The 15,631-nt window shown below is 39.0% G+C and overlaps 2 protein-coding genes across 2 annotated transcripts; both read left to right on the top strand.

The window, feature by feature from the left end:
• The first annotated feature begins 87 nt into the window (after positions 1 to 87).
• Positions 88 to 4,195, top strand: dnajb6a (DnaJ heat shock protein family (Hsp40) member B6a). Its single transcript, XM_085930884.1, has 8 exons — positions 88 to 270; positions 1,191 to 1,294; positions 2,032 to 2,141; positions 2,246 to 2,311; positions 2,452 to 2,562; positions 2,635 to 2,781; positions 2,864 to 3,068; positions 3,377 to 4,195. The coding sequence occupies exons 2-8, from the start codon at positions 1,230 to 1,232 to the stop codon at positions 3,480 to 3,482; spliced, it is 810 nt and encodes a 269-aa protein (XP_085787010.1). The 5' UTR covers positions 88 to 270; positions 1,191 to 1,229; the 3' UTR covers positions 3,483 to 4,195.
• A 3,165-nt stretch (positions 4,196 to 7,360) lies between these two features.
• Positions 7,361 to 13,735, top strand: kcnb2a (potassium voltage-gated channel subfamily B member 2a). Its single transcript, XM_085930123.1, has 2 exons — positions 7,361 to 7,951; positions 11,774 to 13,735. The coding sequence occupies exons 1-2, from the start codon at positions 7,361 to 7,363 to the stop codon at positions 13,733 to 13,735; spliced, it is 2,553 nt and encodes an 850-aa protein (XP_085786249.1).
• Positions 13,736 to 15,631: the final 1,896 nt, after the last annotated feature.

Here is a 15,631-nt window from a genome sequence, read left to right as displayed (position 1 = left end):
GAAATAAATTCAGTTTCTTGAACCTCAACGCAGTCCTTTCCATACCTAATGTGTCCAGTTGGTGGCGGGGTGTTTGGGTGAGTTGAAAAAAATAGCAGCCGCGCAGCAGATTCAGGTGAAGAAGACGCAGTAGCTGGACGATGCGACTAATCCAAGAAACTGCAAACTGTGGAGCGAAAAAAACTGTTTAGCTTTCGGAAAACCCTTTCAAGAGATTCGTTATCATTTCTACGAATCATCTTACGTCATATATCGCTGAAGGTATTTTAGGTAAGATCACTTTGAACAGTTAGCATATGTGATGTTTTCAACCGCACAGTGCTAAGCTAGTCATGGACCCATTGACTATACGTCATGTAGCGCAGAAGCTAAACGCCACTATCACTTTTGCTAGTTAGATTTAATCATTTTGCTGGTAGATTTTAAACAGCGTGGGACCTGACGTCTATTGCTGTGTTTGTAAGGGTTGATTCGGTCGCATAAAGCAAACTTCAACCACAATCCCAACATACAGTACAGGGGATTACAGTTACCGTATTTTATTTTTGTTGTTTTAAATTGGCTAAATATTTTGTTATCTGAAACGCGTATGTGTAAATCGAGGATAGAATCAGTTACAAAATAGCTCTGTGTAAACGTTTTTAAGTACATGAGATTTGAAATAATATTATCTAAACGAGGCCATTGAGAACAGTAAATTAAGGCAAAAGCAAATACAAACAAATGAATTTATGACAAATCCTATAATGTAATGCAAACCAAGTTACATACAGTTGTATGAAAAACTTTGGGAACACTTGTCAATTTTCAAACTTCTTTTTCGAGTCATTGGTTGTGAGAAACAGGAATTTCAGTTAAATATAGCAAATGAATACATCGACATTTGACAAGTGAAATCAAGTGTATTGGATTTACACAATCTTTGCGATAAGTGCAAGAAGTAAAATAATAAGAGTGTTTCAAGTAAGATTTTGATTATCAACCATTTAACCAGTCCTATTTCCTTATCATGGCGCTCTGTTGATGAATCAGTGACTCATCGATTGCAACATCGCAGTGTGTACAATCCCTTGTAGGTAAAAATGAAAGTCGAAACATTCAAGTCAAGATGTTATTGGATATTCTTATGTTGATACAATTCACATTCTGTGGTTGTTTTTGACCGATATGATTTGCTTTTTGACTTTTAGGTTCCTTAGACCCATTGTCGTGCTCTTCAGCCACACACTATGGTGGACTACTACCAGATTCTAGGAGTACGGAGAGATGCGTCTGCAGAGGACATAAAGAAATCGTCAGTTGATATGTTTTACGAGTTTATACAAATATCAAAAATATCAGTATGCAGCTCTAAACTGTCCTTTTTTGAAAAAGACCACTTGATGTCCACAAAATAATATAGCAGTATATACATACTATTTGACCCTTGACAGTACAATGTCTGTGTCCAAATTCATTGGCTGTATCTTCTCATATAGCCCCAGAGTCACCACAGCTTACATTTGTGTTATAACTATGTAAACCACTGATTTCATCATCATCTTGAATTAGCATCTTGTACTTTCAAAAGATATCATTTGTGTGGAATGCAATAATACAAGTAACAATGACTTCCACCCATCTAGGTGTGTAAACTATGTGGACCGTAATCCACAACTCCCACTAGCACCTGTTAAGCCTGTTCGACTCAGCCCAATTTTTCTCATCTCAAAAACTTCTCACTCGTGGAAACAATGATCCATTATATCTCAGAAATAGTGCTTGGTCATCTTATAATGCGATAAGAGCAAAGATGAAAGACGTAACCGTTGCGACAGTTCTTGTTGGCGGGCTCACCTTCAGTTCTGCTTGAAAGTGGGCCTTACTTCTCCATCCTGAACATGACACATGACCATTTGCTTTTTTTATGATTCATTTCAGGTTGTACGGCATGCTTTGCTCTTGACAGACCTAAAAACTATGCAGTGTTCAGTAGATGATGCTTTAAAAAGTGTATTTCATGCCGCTGATTTTTGCACTGACCTTTGACAGGTATAGGAAACTGGCCCTGAGGTGGCACCCCGATAAAAACCCAGAAAACAAAGAAGAGGCTGAGAAGAAATTCAAGGAGCTGTCAGAGGCTTATGAAGTCCTGTCAGATGGTTTGTAATGTCTTGGAAATTTGCCAATGTGTACTTCATTATTTACTGTGTACAGAACATTTTTTGTAAATGGTGAGCCATGTTATATATATTTTTTCTATCAGTGAACAAGAGAAGCACATATGATCTATATGGCAAAGAAGGACTGACGAGGGGTGCTCGAGGGAGAGGTAATGTGATCATCCATTCTCCAAAAAATTCTTCTGGTTTCCCAGACTGAAGCGAAACAAAATTTCTCTTTTGTGTTCCACATAGTTTTCATCGAATTAACACAAAATATGTCCAAATGTTTTGAATGAATCTGTTACAGGTGGGCACTTCCACAATGAAGATCATTTCCAAGAACCCTTCACATTCCGTAACCCAGAAGATGTCTTCAGGGAGTTCTTTGGAGGCAGGGACCCATTTGCTGATCTTTTCGGTAAATTCATTTTGTTTTGTGTTTCTTTCATTTCGAAGTTTTTTTGCTCACTCTCTCCTCTTGTTCTTCAAGGTGCAGATCCATTTGGTGATGATCCTTTTTTTGGCAGCGGACGGCGCCATCAAAGTCGTACAAGTCGAAACCGAACAGGGGGCTCATTTTTGGGGGGCTTTGTAGGTTTTCCACCCTTTGGTGCCGGCTTCTCGCCTTTTGACCCAGGTAAGAAACCAACAGCAATGGGCGATAGAATTCACTCCATGCTAATTACTGAGGTTTTATGATTTTCATTCTCCTCCTGCAGGCTTTGGTACGTTTGGCTCCATGAGCCCCATGGGTCACATGGGTCATATGGGTCAGATGACGACCATGGGTAGTCTCGGGGGTGGGGGCTTTACCTCTTTCTCCAGCAGCTCCTTTGGGGGAGGCGGTGGAGAAGGCATGGGTAACTTCCGTTCTGTGTCTACTTCTACGAAAATAATCAATGGCAGGAAGATCACTACTAAAAGGTAAACCCAAATTTTTGTTGATCTTATTTATCATATGAAACAGGTTTGTCTCATAACTGTTTTACCCTCCTCAAATTTACTACCCCGAGAACATATTTACTTACTTTCATGAATCAACTAAATAATTTAAGACCTTTTTATATTAAGCCTTAAAATGTTATCTTTGATTATTGTTTTTTTTTTTTTTTTTAAATCATGGAAAAATAACCAATTAATTTCCATCTCATAAATAATGCTTGATGCGGTTATTTGTCTTGCATATGTCAAAGATGAGAAGAAAAAGGAACAGCATTTTTCTCCTTTTCCAGGATTATTGAGAACGGTCAAGAGCGGGTTGAGGTGGAAGAGGACGGCCAGCTGAGGTCACTAACCATCAATGGTAAAGAGCAGCTGCTACGACTGGAACACAAATAATAAACCACAAGTTACCTCAGCACAATACCAAGAAACTTGAGCTTGAAACAAAACATTGGCAACAACAAAAAGCAACAAAGAATTGTAATAGTGTGATTTTTTTTTTTTTTTTTTTTATGTACATACTTTAGTTGTGTTTAATTCCATTGAAAGTCCCCTCTGGCAGATCTTGTTATCTAACGTTTAACATTGGTGAATTTGGGTGACTTATGCATTATATTTAACTAGTTCTGAACTGAAACTGGCCTTAAATTTTAAGGTTGGTATTGATGCTTCAGTGTGTGGGACCACAATGTTCTGACTCCTGACCCTACTAATATTTTGTGTCCACTCCTTGTGTGTGTGTGTGTCAAACAGCTCACGGCATTCCAAAAATGTAACTCAGCTTGTAAATATTACAAAAGTGTCAAATTGAATTATATAATGTGGGTAGATATATAAAGCAACATCCCCTTTATGTTTATTGCTTGTCTAACCTTGTTCTTAATTACCTTTTTTTTTTTTTTTTTTTTTTTTTTTAAATTCCAACGCTGGTATGATGTATTTTTCTATCTTTTATTTAATGATGCATGTATACCTGTTGATGTTAAGTCTTAATGTTAAAGCTGCACTATGATGCACAAATACGATGAGTCATTCTATAAATTATCCTGTATAGGAATTCAGACGTTTAGTGTACTTTGTAAACCAATAAATTTAAGTTTCATTCTGAACTTATTATCATGATCATTCGGGGAAAAAAAAATATAGATAGATAGATGGATAGATGGATAGATGGATGGATGGATGGATGGATGGACGGACGGACGGACGGACGGACGGACGGACGGACGGTCAGAGAGAGAGAGAGAAAAAAAAAGTCTCAATTGAATGCTGCCGTTTGAAAATGAAATGTATTCACCCCTTGCCTGAATAATTAAGAAACAAAACTGATTACAATCACAATGCTCCATCACTGGCTAATTTTTTTTTTCCGGGGGGGCTCATGGGCAGCACATTTGTGACCCTTCATCTAGAGCACAGGTGTCAAACTCAAGTCCCGAGGGCCAGATCCGACCCGCCGCATCATTTTACGTGGCCCTCAAAAGCAAAACCATGTGTGTCAATATCTCTTGTTAAAATAACAACACTCTAAATTGTCTTTCCTTTTAATACCAGGGAGATATTGCAACATTTTTGTTATAATTCTTATTTCAAAATAAATGTTGAACTTTTCTGTTGCGTGTATATGATAATATCCACTCATTCATTTCTTTTTAAGTCATTAATAACCCCACAAGGGAAACCATAACTGCCGTGGCCCACAACAAAAATTAGTTTGACACCCTTAATCTAGAGTATGTTAAGTGTCTGCAGACTGCTGAACTTGTTACTCTGACCTTTGTAATGCTTTATTGCTGCGTTAGAAATTTTCTTTCCGCTGCGAAACCAAACACTCATGTTCTCCAATCATCTTAGACCAATGGCTGTAACTTACAAAACAGGCTAGACTTGTGAAGACAATGATTTGTCTTTTTGATAAATCATAATATTTTAACATTTATTTCGATATATTTATTAATATTTATTAACTGTAATATTATTTAATATTTTAGGGGAAATCAAAACAAGGCAGAAGTTATCCTTAAATGTATTTTCACTTCAACCGCTTTCCAAAGGAGAGCTGACCTTGGTGCTGGACAAACTCTTTTTCTCTCTCGCTCTCTCTCTCTCTCTCTCTCTCTCTCTCTCTCTCTCTCTGTCTCTCCCCGTTTCTCTTTCTCCCTGTGTCTCTCTATCCATCCGTGATCCGTTTAGTCCTTCTTACCAGGGACTGTCTGTAGTTATTTGCAGGTGTCCTCATGTATCTCAGCTACAGAGGCGCCTCTCTTGATGCAACATAACCCGAACGTTCAAGCTGGCCTTAACTATCTGGCCAAAATGTGGATCTTTGACAGTATGCCTTGTGGGTTTCATTTATCAGTATGTTCAGTATGGTGTTGAAAATCAGAGATAACTAGGTGGCTGCTATGGTGGGACCTCCTGGAAGAAGCAGAGTTCGACTTCAAGAGTTATTCAGCAAAATTCATACAGGTAAGGCTCCTGTTGAGTTTTTTGGATTCTTGACAACCTGGCTTTTTATTTCTTCCCTCTGGAACATTTATTTCTAATATAAGATATGAAAAGAGAGGTTATATTCATTATTCTATAAGTGAAAATGTTTTTGAATGATCCTGTAATGGTTTTAGTCTGTGCGCTTTGTGCTTTTCAAATTTGCGGTACTCAAGTGCATAATCTCAGGATAAGCCGCAGTCTGCCTAATCTCCTGATGACGAATTAGAAATGAATGCTCTCTTTTTAGACTTTGACTCTACGTTATAAACAATTTGCTTTCAATTTGGGAAAATTATTGATGTAATGGAAAACGGTGTACAGAACACTTTAATAATCTTTATCATTAGTTTTTGCTTGCATGACCTTTGTTATGAAATATATCAAATCCAGGTGTAATTGTACATATCTAATTATTTTATGTAGTCTTGTTGCACAGAGGCACGCATTGTTAATTTGATTAAAAATGATTAATTATGATGTCTATCATTTCAAACTTAAAATGGCACCCTATGTTACACTGCAAAAACGAAAGTCTTATCGGTCTTAACTTTCTGCGATGAAAATATTGTCCCAAATTATTGCCTTCTTTTTTAACTTTGATAAAAAAATAAAAGCCCCATAATTGTTTGGTAATGAAAAAAAAAAAAATTCACCACCTCTCCAATATCCACTATACTAATATGAGTATTTAAAAATCCAAATATTTTTTCATCTCGATTAAAACATTTGCAAGAACATCTTAGAAATGTATTTAATAAATTTCTGAATGTGCGACTAAATACCATTTTGACATTTAGTGACGTAGTAGTTTTGGATGCTGACATCGTCGTGTGTCCTATGAGTGTTCCGAGAGAAGATAGACAGACTATAATTAACTTGGGCAGACAAAGCCAAATGCCCCCGCTAGGATTTGTGGTTCGGCGTTATACAATCAGATAAAAGTCCCACTGACAAAGGACATTTAATGGTAGAATAAGCTCTAGTGGTCCAACCATAAAATTGATTTCCCAGAAAAAGCTACGATTAACTTTTTATAGAGCAGTCATTGAAAGACATTTAATTCCAGAAAATGATGGTGGTTCTCCCATTTCGACGTGTGTTTGTTTACATTAGAAAGTGAATGAAGTTTCCAGATTGGTTGTCCCTTAACCTTCGAAAAAACAGCTTACTTGCTTTGTTGTGCTAACTCCTTACTTTTGTAAATGTCTAAATGACTTTTTGGAGGCCAGAAAATACTGCTGTTGTTATTTACAGTGTAAAATTTGATCTACTGACCTCTAACTGGGATGTCACTCAGTAAAACACAGACCTTTGCCAAGGTCAGAGGTCATATTTGGGATTCTTTATCCGTCTGTCTTATAGGTAATTAAACGCTTCTCTTCATGCCTTAGCGACTCAAACGGTGAAAATCATTTCAGCTGTTTTATCCAGATCCTCACCAAACTAAATTAATTCTAGCCGACGGAGTTTGCATCGTTATAAAAATGTATAGCTAACTGTATGTCCTGATATTTACTGTTGCTAAAATGAGTGCTTTGAAAAACGACGACTGCAAAAATTACGGTCTGACTTAAAATGTATAAATACCATATGTAAATTCATTTTCTTAATAATATTGCTTATTTCTTCATACCCTTCTAGCCATGGATCTCAGCACCAGTTCTACTATCTGAAAAGAGCTGGGTGGGCTTGGTGGGCCAAGCCACTCTGTGCCCACCGGCCAGCACAAAATCATCCCGACGAGTCAATATCGCATCCATTAGTGGAGTTGACACTGCATAAATATGGTAGACAAAGCGCTCTACAGTACACCAAAAGTCCCCAATCGACCCCCGGCGGCTCCAGTGCTGCCCCCGGAGCCCATCGACATCATCCGCGTGAAGGCACGATCTCGGAGGGTCCGACTCAATGTTGGAGGTCTAACACATGAGGTTTTATGGCGAACGCTGGACCGCCTTCCCAGAACCCGCCTGGGACAGCTGAGAGACTGCAACACCCATGAGTCACTGCTGGAGATCTGCGATGACTACACCTTGTCTGAGAACGAGTATTTCTTCGACCGCCATCCCGTGGCCTTCTCCTCCATTCTCAACTTCTACAGAACTGGCAAGCTCCACATGATGGAAGAGATGTGCGCCCTATCTTTTGGCCAGGAGCTGGACTATTGGGGTATTGACGAGATCTACCTGGAGTCTTGCTGCCAGGCACGATACCATCAGAAGAAGGAGCAGATGAATGAGGAGCTGAGGAGGGAGGCGGAGACTGTGAGAGACAAGGAAGGAGAGGAGGAGGAGGAGGAGCTGGGCTGCTGTCCTGACCAGAGACAGAAGCTGTGGGATCTCCTGGAGAAACCCAGCTCATCTGTGGCAGCCAAGGTAACAGCTGCTCTCACTTCCATGACAACACTTCCAATGAAGAGATTTCAAATTCCAGGCCTCAGTCAGAGTTGGCCCACTTTAACTAGGCATTCATTGTAATTTTGGGAAATTTCAAATTCCTAATATTTAAGTGTAATTCTGTCACCATCGAGGCTATGCGGTTTATAAACCATAACTCGAAAACTGTAGAAATAATATTTAAACATTCAAATATTTTTTGATGTGTTGAAAAAGAAAAACAAATCCCCATCTTTTAAAGAAATAAATTTAACAGTCTTACTTGGTACTTTTTCCAAAATAAAGTGTAAACAGAAGTATTGAGACAAACCTATTAATCATGTGCAAAGTTCATTGAAGACATGAAGTTGAGAATGAAATAACTTGACTGGCCCCAAAATACAACAAAGATTGTGAGCTAATGCTATATATACATGCCAACATCTTGTTAAATGTCTGAATATAGAGTAAAAGCATGTAAATGCATTTGTGAGATGAAAAATGACTGGGAGAGAACAAGACATATTAGTGGTTTTGTCATTTTTTTAAATGGTCCGATTACTCAGTTCTGCCTCCAACAGCAGCTCCATCTCATACTGGTCACACAATACTGTGGGATTGCATGACAATCTAACTGGAACTAGAGCAGCTATCTGATTCAACAAGTCTTCAGTGGGTTCAAGGTCAGGACTTGATGCAGGCCTATTCATTTGCTTTACACCCAAATCCCGACTTCTGGATGGAGTTTGGGTCCAGACTGTGTAGACGCAGGAGTGTGAAGTGTCTGGATGCACCGGAAGAGTCTGTCGCAAAAGCAGATTAAGCTGTTTGTACTAAGCAGTTAAGATTTAGTGAAGTTAAAAGGATGATAAAATGAGCCTTCCTGAGGTAGATCATGTATTTCCCAGAAGCGTTCTAGGAAAAGATACATTTTGTAATTAAACATTTGACTTGGCGGCCATTGTGGAAAGGTATTTCCAATTCGTTTCATAAATTGCCTATTCTTAGGTTTTCACCAGACAGAAATCATTCAAGTTTTTAATTATCATACCAGAGAAAGACTACACACTCCTCAATACTACACTTTTGGCAATTAAAAATTGCTATTCACAAAAAAATAAAAATGGAATAATATCCATGCCAGGACTGCAGCGTAATTTGCTGGAGAATCAAAGCAACTAAAATTTAAGCTGTCTGTAATTTGAGGTATGAAATCATACATACAGATGATACGTAATACGTACATAAATTGAGCAGCAAACTTTGTTTCTAAATACAACAGAGATCCTTGTGACTATTTCAGAAGTGTGGGGTCAGCAGGAGGGAATCTTCTTAGGCCACTCCGCAATGACACTGCCTGTGTGTCACTCAGCTCTTAGCCAATAAGAGATCCTTCTCTGAGCATGATAAAGTACAGCTGATTAGATGCAAGTATTAAGTGGAACACGCACACACAAATTCACCCATCGCTATGTCATAACATACTATTTATACCAATAATAACTTTTTCAATCAGCAAATTTACATTCATGCACATAATCTTATTTTAGTTTGATGGGATTTACTATCATGTTATTCAGTATCCTACTAAACTTCTTATTCAACTTGATTTCTCTCATCAAGGGTGATTTAAGTGAGTCCTTCGTATGAACTAGGTATTTTGATGCCAGATGCCCTTCCTGGAGAACTACAGTAGAATTGTGAGCAGATAGAATAGTCTCCAATTCTTTTTGTTGCTACGCTACCTTTTTATCATTTCAGGCTTCATTTGGACAGACGTGAGGTCGTCAGCTTAGGCATTTGTCGTAAACATTTGCTCACAGCTCAACCATTGATATTCAATTTTTTATCTGTTCCCTGATTGCAGTTCAGTGCTAGTTTGAGAAACTTCGTGGCCGTTACGCAAAGTTCAATTTACGCTATCCATGACACGTTTGGTGAAACAGTAGTGGGTTCTTCACAAATCACGCGGTGGAAAGTCGATCCGTTGACTGCAGTAGCTAAACGTCAGCCTCAAACCAAGTGTGATCCAATGAGTGCTTTGGGAAATTGTAACCATGCCAACTTCACAATGTTATTGGTAGCTCTTATGATATTGCGTTTGCATGGAGGATTTAGGAGGATCAAGCTGGGTGGCAAGAATCCAAATGGAATCCAAAAAAAGTATTTATTCACAAAGAACAAAAGAAAAGCAAACAAAGCATGTGGAATTAAGAATTATTAAATCAATAGAAGTCTAACAAACAAAACATTAGGACTGACTCACCGTAACATGACTTGGGAATGTAACAACTACTGACAAGAACCAATACAGCATACTAAATTGACAAGACAAAAGTGACTATGGGAGCTGATCGGTAGACACAAGATTGACGAGTACAGGTATGAACAACAATAAGAAAAAAACAAAATTGCATTACAAGACGTAAACCACAAAAAAAGATGAGACAAAACCAGATGTAAACATTAAAAACACTGATCATGACAAAAGTGTTTGGATTCTGCAAAGCATGCGCTGACTGACATTTCAAGTCTTGGATCGACTTTCAACGACCTGTTTGATTTTGGGGTATTTATCAGTGGTGGTTTGTGAAGAGTTGATGGATGGACGGACGGACGGATGGACGGACGGACGGACGGATGGATGGATATTGAAAATATTGGGGCGAAATTTGAGAACAGATGTAGGCGGGGGTCAATTGTTAGTTGGAGCTTATTGGTTGATGCTTGTGAACATTGAAATTGGCCATGTGGATATGGACAAGCTGTGTGGTCAACAGTCTGAGCAGTCCGTGCTACAAATATGAATAACACAGTCAATTTTGTAACATTGATACAGGCTACAACATTTGAAATATTTATTTTGACAGCCACTAATTCAGATTTCTTGTGACCTATTCCTCAACCTCCATGTTGAAATGAGCTCAAATATATATGCAATGTTCAAAACAATTATGTAAATTGATTATCTTCAGATGAAAATGTCCTTAAGTTATACTCTTTCTTGATATAATCTATTTGTTAAAGAATAATTTCCTTTCGAAAGGAATTTACAACCATGTTTGATTCTTCCTGTTCCTGAGGAGGAAAGAATGAGTAACCACTTCGAACAGCTCTCTATCCTCGCTATAGATAGCAAGACAATCCTATTACAATTATCCTGAAATGTCCTAGCAAAGGCTGCAGTGAGAGACGACGCAAGCTTATGGCTCCTCACCGTTTCACCTGCAGTTCATTTCAGTATTAAAACAAAAACCATTTGCCCATGTAAAGGGGATTTTGGTTTTCTTTACATAGCTGCTAAGGGCTGAAGTAATGACGGCTCACTTGTTTTCTGACTTTGGTGATTAGTCATTACATGAACTCTGAGCAACTGTGATGTTATTTTCAGTCGCAGCTAGTGGCAAAATGGCCGCCCCAGGAGGATTTTGCTGCTTCACTCATCTTACATTATCTTATAATCATCTCATCTTACAATATGAATCAAAATACTGTGTTTAGATTTCTGCTGCCACATTGAACATTTAAAGTTGAAGAAAAATTTCCAGTTGACTTTGTACAGTTCCTTCAAGCAAAGAAATATATTATTTTGCTTTAAACTCCCTGAAGAACAATTGAATTGTCAGTAACTGAATCTAGATAACGGTGACTTTCTCTTAGTCTGGGCCAAACTAAATAGCATCTCAATCCTAGGAGACAATACCAGATGCCATGATTAAGATATTTTTCCCCGGTTTTGAAAATCCTCATCCAGAGTGTGTATTAAAACGAAATACATTGTGTACCAACCAAACATTACACTCTCTTTCCTTTGTCTTCCAGATCCTGGCTATGATCTCCATCCTGTTCATCATTATTTCCACCATTTCATTATCACTCAACACCTTGCCAGAGCTGCAAGTCGTGGACGAATTTGGCCAGTTTAACGACAACCCAAGCCTAGCCCACGTAGAAGCAGTGTGCATCGCCTGGTTCACCATGGAGTATCTGTTGCGCCTGCTCTCAGCACCCAACAAGTGGAATTTCATCAAAGCGCCACTAAATATCATTGATTTGCTGGCCATACTGCCTTACTATGTGACTCTATGCCTCACCGAATCCAACAAGAATGTAATGCAGTTCCAGAATGTGCGTCGTGTGGTCCAGATTTTCAGAATAATGAGGATTCTGAGGATATTGAAACTGGCCAGGCACTCCACTGGACTGCAGTCTCTGGGCTTCACACTGCGAAGGAGCTACAATGAATTAGGTCTATTAATTCTCTTCCTTGCCATGGGCATTATGATCTTTTCTAGCTTAGTATTCTTTGCTGAGAAAGATGAGGATTCCACCAAATTCACCAGCATACCTGCCTCTTTCTGGTGGGCTACAATCACAATGACCACTGTTGGTTATGGAGACATATACCCTCAAACTTTGCTGGGGAAGATTGTTGGAGGGCTTTGTTGCATAGCTGGAGTCTTGGTCATTGCCCTTCCCATCCCAATCATTGTCAACAACTTCTCCGAGTTTTATCGAGAGCAGAAGAGGCAGGAGAAGGCCATCAAGAGGAGGGAAGCTCTTGAACGAGCTAAACGAAGTGGAAGTATTGTTTCGATTAATCCCAAAGAGGCTTTTGCACGTAACATGGAACTTACAGATGTGCTGATTGAAAAAAGAGATGATAGTAAGTGTCCAGTGGATAATCACTTATCACCTAGCCGCTGGAGCTACCATAAACGCTACTCCAATGCGGATTTGGGCAGCCCCGGTCAGTCCAAACTTACATCTGGTTACCAGGAAGTGGCTCGAGTGGGCTCACCTGATTGTCCCAAGCCCTTGACTAGCAAAGGCAGCCTTCAACACCTCAACGTAAAGACATTAGAATGTGCTTACGACAAGGCAAGCACTTTCCAGGAGAACCAAGCAAAACTGATTAAAGAAGAGATGGAGATGAATGTGCTGCCCCCCATCCAAACCCAAAAAACATCCCCTGACGGAAGTGCGAGAGCAGGCTGCAACATGGCTGAGGACTTTTCAGGAGAAAGAGTAGAAAAAAGTTCTATGATCCCCAGCGTTGGCGCTAGTCAAAGTACTTCAAGACAACTGCGTGCACCCCCACCCTTGGATCTGACTCGGATTAGTGCCATAGAAATCAATAAGACCACTGATAGCACCCAGCCAAAGTCAATTATAAAAGATGGCCTGTACAAGTTTGTGTCCAGTCCCAACGTCAATACAACTGCAGACAGCAGCTGCACCTCCTCAACGGATTATAGTAGCAGCCTACAAAAGACAATAGACGACAAGAGTGACCTCATTAGAACCCAGGATGACGTGCTCATGGCAGTGATTACACCAGCGGCCACTTCCTCTTCTGTTGGTACAGCCAAGCTTTCTCAGCAACTGTCAGACGATAAGGTTTCCAGATTTTCTTCACAGCTCAGCTCTGGAAGGCAAGACACTAAATCTTCACTGGCTCTGCTACAATCTCCGTCCCTGGTCGAGCAATCTGTTGGTCCAAACAACTCTAAGGGGGAAGGTGAAGGCTCAGCAGCCAAGAGATTAGAAGGTGAAGGACAGCTCACAGGCTTAAGTCACCAGGGAAAGAATCACATGGAGAGGTCTGCTGCCAGCTCAGCTAGTTCCACCAGCCCTCTGCCCAAGGCCAACCTTCTCAACTGTTCGCAGGAGCTGGTAAGTATGGAGGGAGGAGGAAGGGAGGTGCCATCTCAAGGTGCTGAGAGGCAAGAAAATCACATTCTAGATGGAAGTCACGAATCCTCCAATGAAACTAGCATGTGAGCCCACATTCCAAAAGCACTGAAGAAAATGGGGACATCAAAAATGTTGCCCAACACAGGCACGAAAACCACCTTGGAGAAAAACAGTGTACAATCTCGAGAACATTAAACCACTGAATCATTTTTGACCACAGACGAACCATAATTGAATATAAACAACAACAGAAAATCATGCGTGTACACCCCTCTCTATTGTTTTATTTTCAGGCTATTTCAGGAAATCAAGATTCTATATAAAAATTCTGCACATTGTGCAGAAAAAAAATGTGTCTTTTGCAATACATGCAAATTTATGGCTCATCAGTCTTTTGGCTATTATAAACCATACTTGAAATAAAGCCCTAAGCATAGTCAAACATATTGGGTGAGCCATGTTGTATATTTTGTATGGTTGTACAGTATTTATTTTTTACCCCTCTTTTCTATAATGCCTAAAAATAAGTTACTTAAAGGGGATGGATGAGTTACAGAAAGTATTTGCTGTTTGTTCACATCTTGGCACACGTTCACCTCTCGACAATGAGAGAAGTAGCAGCAGTTTAATATTGAGAAAATACTTTGTAATGTATCAGAAACTAGATAGACTGAATAGATAGCATGACAAAAGATAAAACTATGGAGGGAGTCATTAAACTCTGCCTGAGTCCCAGGTCGGAGGCTCCTGTCATGAACAGTCATAACAAATCGAGGGGCCTTGACACATTCCATAGACAAAACATTTGCCCATCACGTGTTAGTAAGTGCACTTGTGCATGTACCTAAACAATCTGGTCTCTATGAGACTTATCTATGTCTTTTAATCAAATCATGTTTATTGTACCTTTGCCATCATTGTCATTTCAGTTTGAATCACTTTTGGCAATTTTAGTTGTTGACATCGGAAACATTGGAGCATCAAAAAATGTATAGGTCAAGAAACACAAGCAGTAAATGCAGTCCAATGTTTGTTTAGTGTATATGCAAATATTCTTATCATATATTTCTTTTAGTGTCTCACATTCAAATACTGATGCCAGAGTCTATCCGAGGTGCTAACCAAGGCTACACCCTGCAGCATGTTGTAATTATATTCTTGTGTGTGTGTGTTGTGGGGTTATTTTACTATGAAAGAGTTCCCCTTCAATGATTGCATGTTCAAAACAAATGAATGCTGCATTGCACGTTCAAATGAATGAATCGCTGACATGTATCAGATTTACTTGTATAGACAAAATGACTTAGCGAGAGAAAATATATAGTTTGTTCACGGGTATCAACACATAAAACATGTGTGTAAATACAAACCCAGTCTATAGATTGCCATTTATTCTGTCTAATAACAGTGATTCACTGTGTTTTTAAAAAAGACAATGGCGCTGCATTTTCTTGTTGACGTCTATAGATATATTCAAACATGGGTGCCTTTTCATAAATAGACAATTTATGAGAAGGTGGAAGAAAAATTGTAGAGTAAGAGTTGTTTTCTTTTTTTTTTTCCTTGTTCAATGGACACAATATGTTGATATGCAAATCCTCTGGTTTTGTTTGACTTTGTTGTACAGTACTTCACTTAACCTCATTGTGACTCAACTAGTAACATCGCCTACGGTTTTAACCTCACTGTGCCGCAATTTCCTCTGCATTTGCTAGTAAGGTAAGTTTCTCCGTGAGAGTACAATACATTTGAATTGCACTGCTGATCTAAATAAGGTATACCATACAAGTGTATTAAATGTGTCTATTAACTACATACTACATCATACTATATCATGGTTTGATTGGATTCTACATGGATTAATAAGTCTAACTGTGGAATAATGAATAACATTATTAACTGATGACCTCAAACTATACAATCATTAAAAAGAGTTGGCAGTGTATTTTCATATTATTGTTCAGTTAACTTCAAAAGTATGAC

This window comes from Syngnathus leptorhynchus, chromosome 14, assembly GCF_054491065.1.
Source record: "Syngnathus leptorhynchus isolate UIUO chromosome 14, UIUO_Slep, whole genome shotgun sequence".
In the NCBI taxonomy this organism is placed as follows: domain Eukaryota; kingdom Metazoa; phylum Chordata; class Actinopteri; order Syngnathiformes; family Syngnathidae; genus Syngnathus; species Syngnathus leptorhynchus.
Note: the sequence above shows the minus strand (reverse complement) of the source record. Positions and strands in the feature narration are given on the sequence as shown.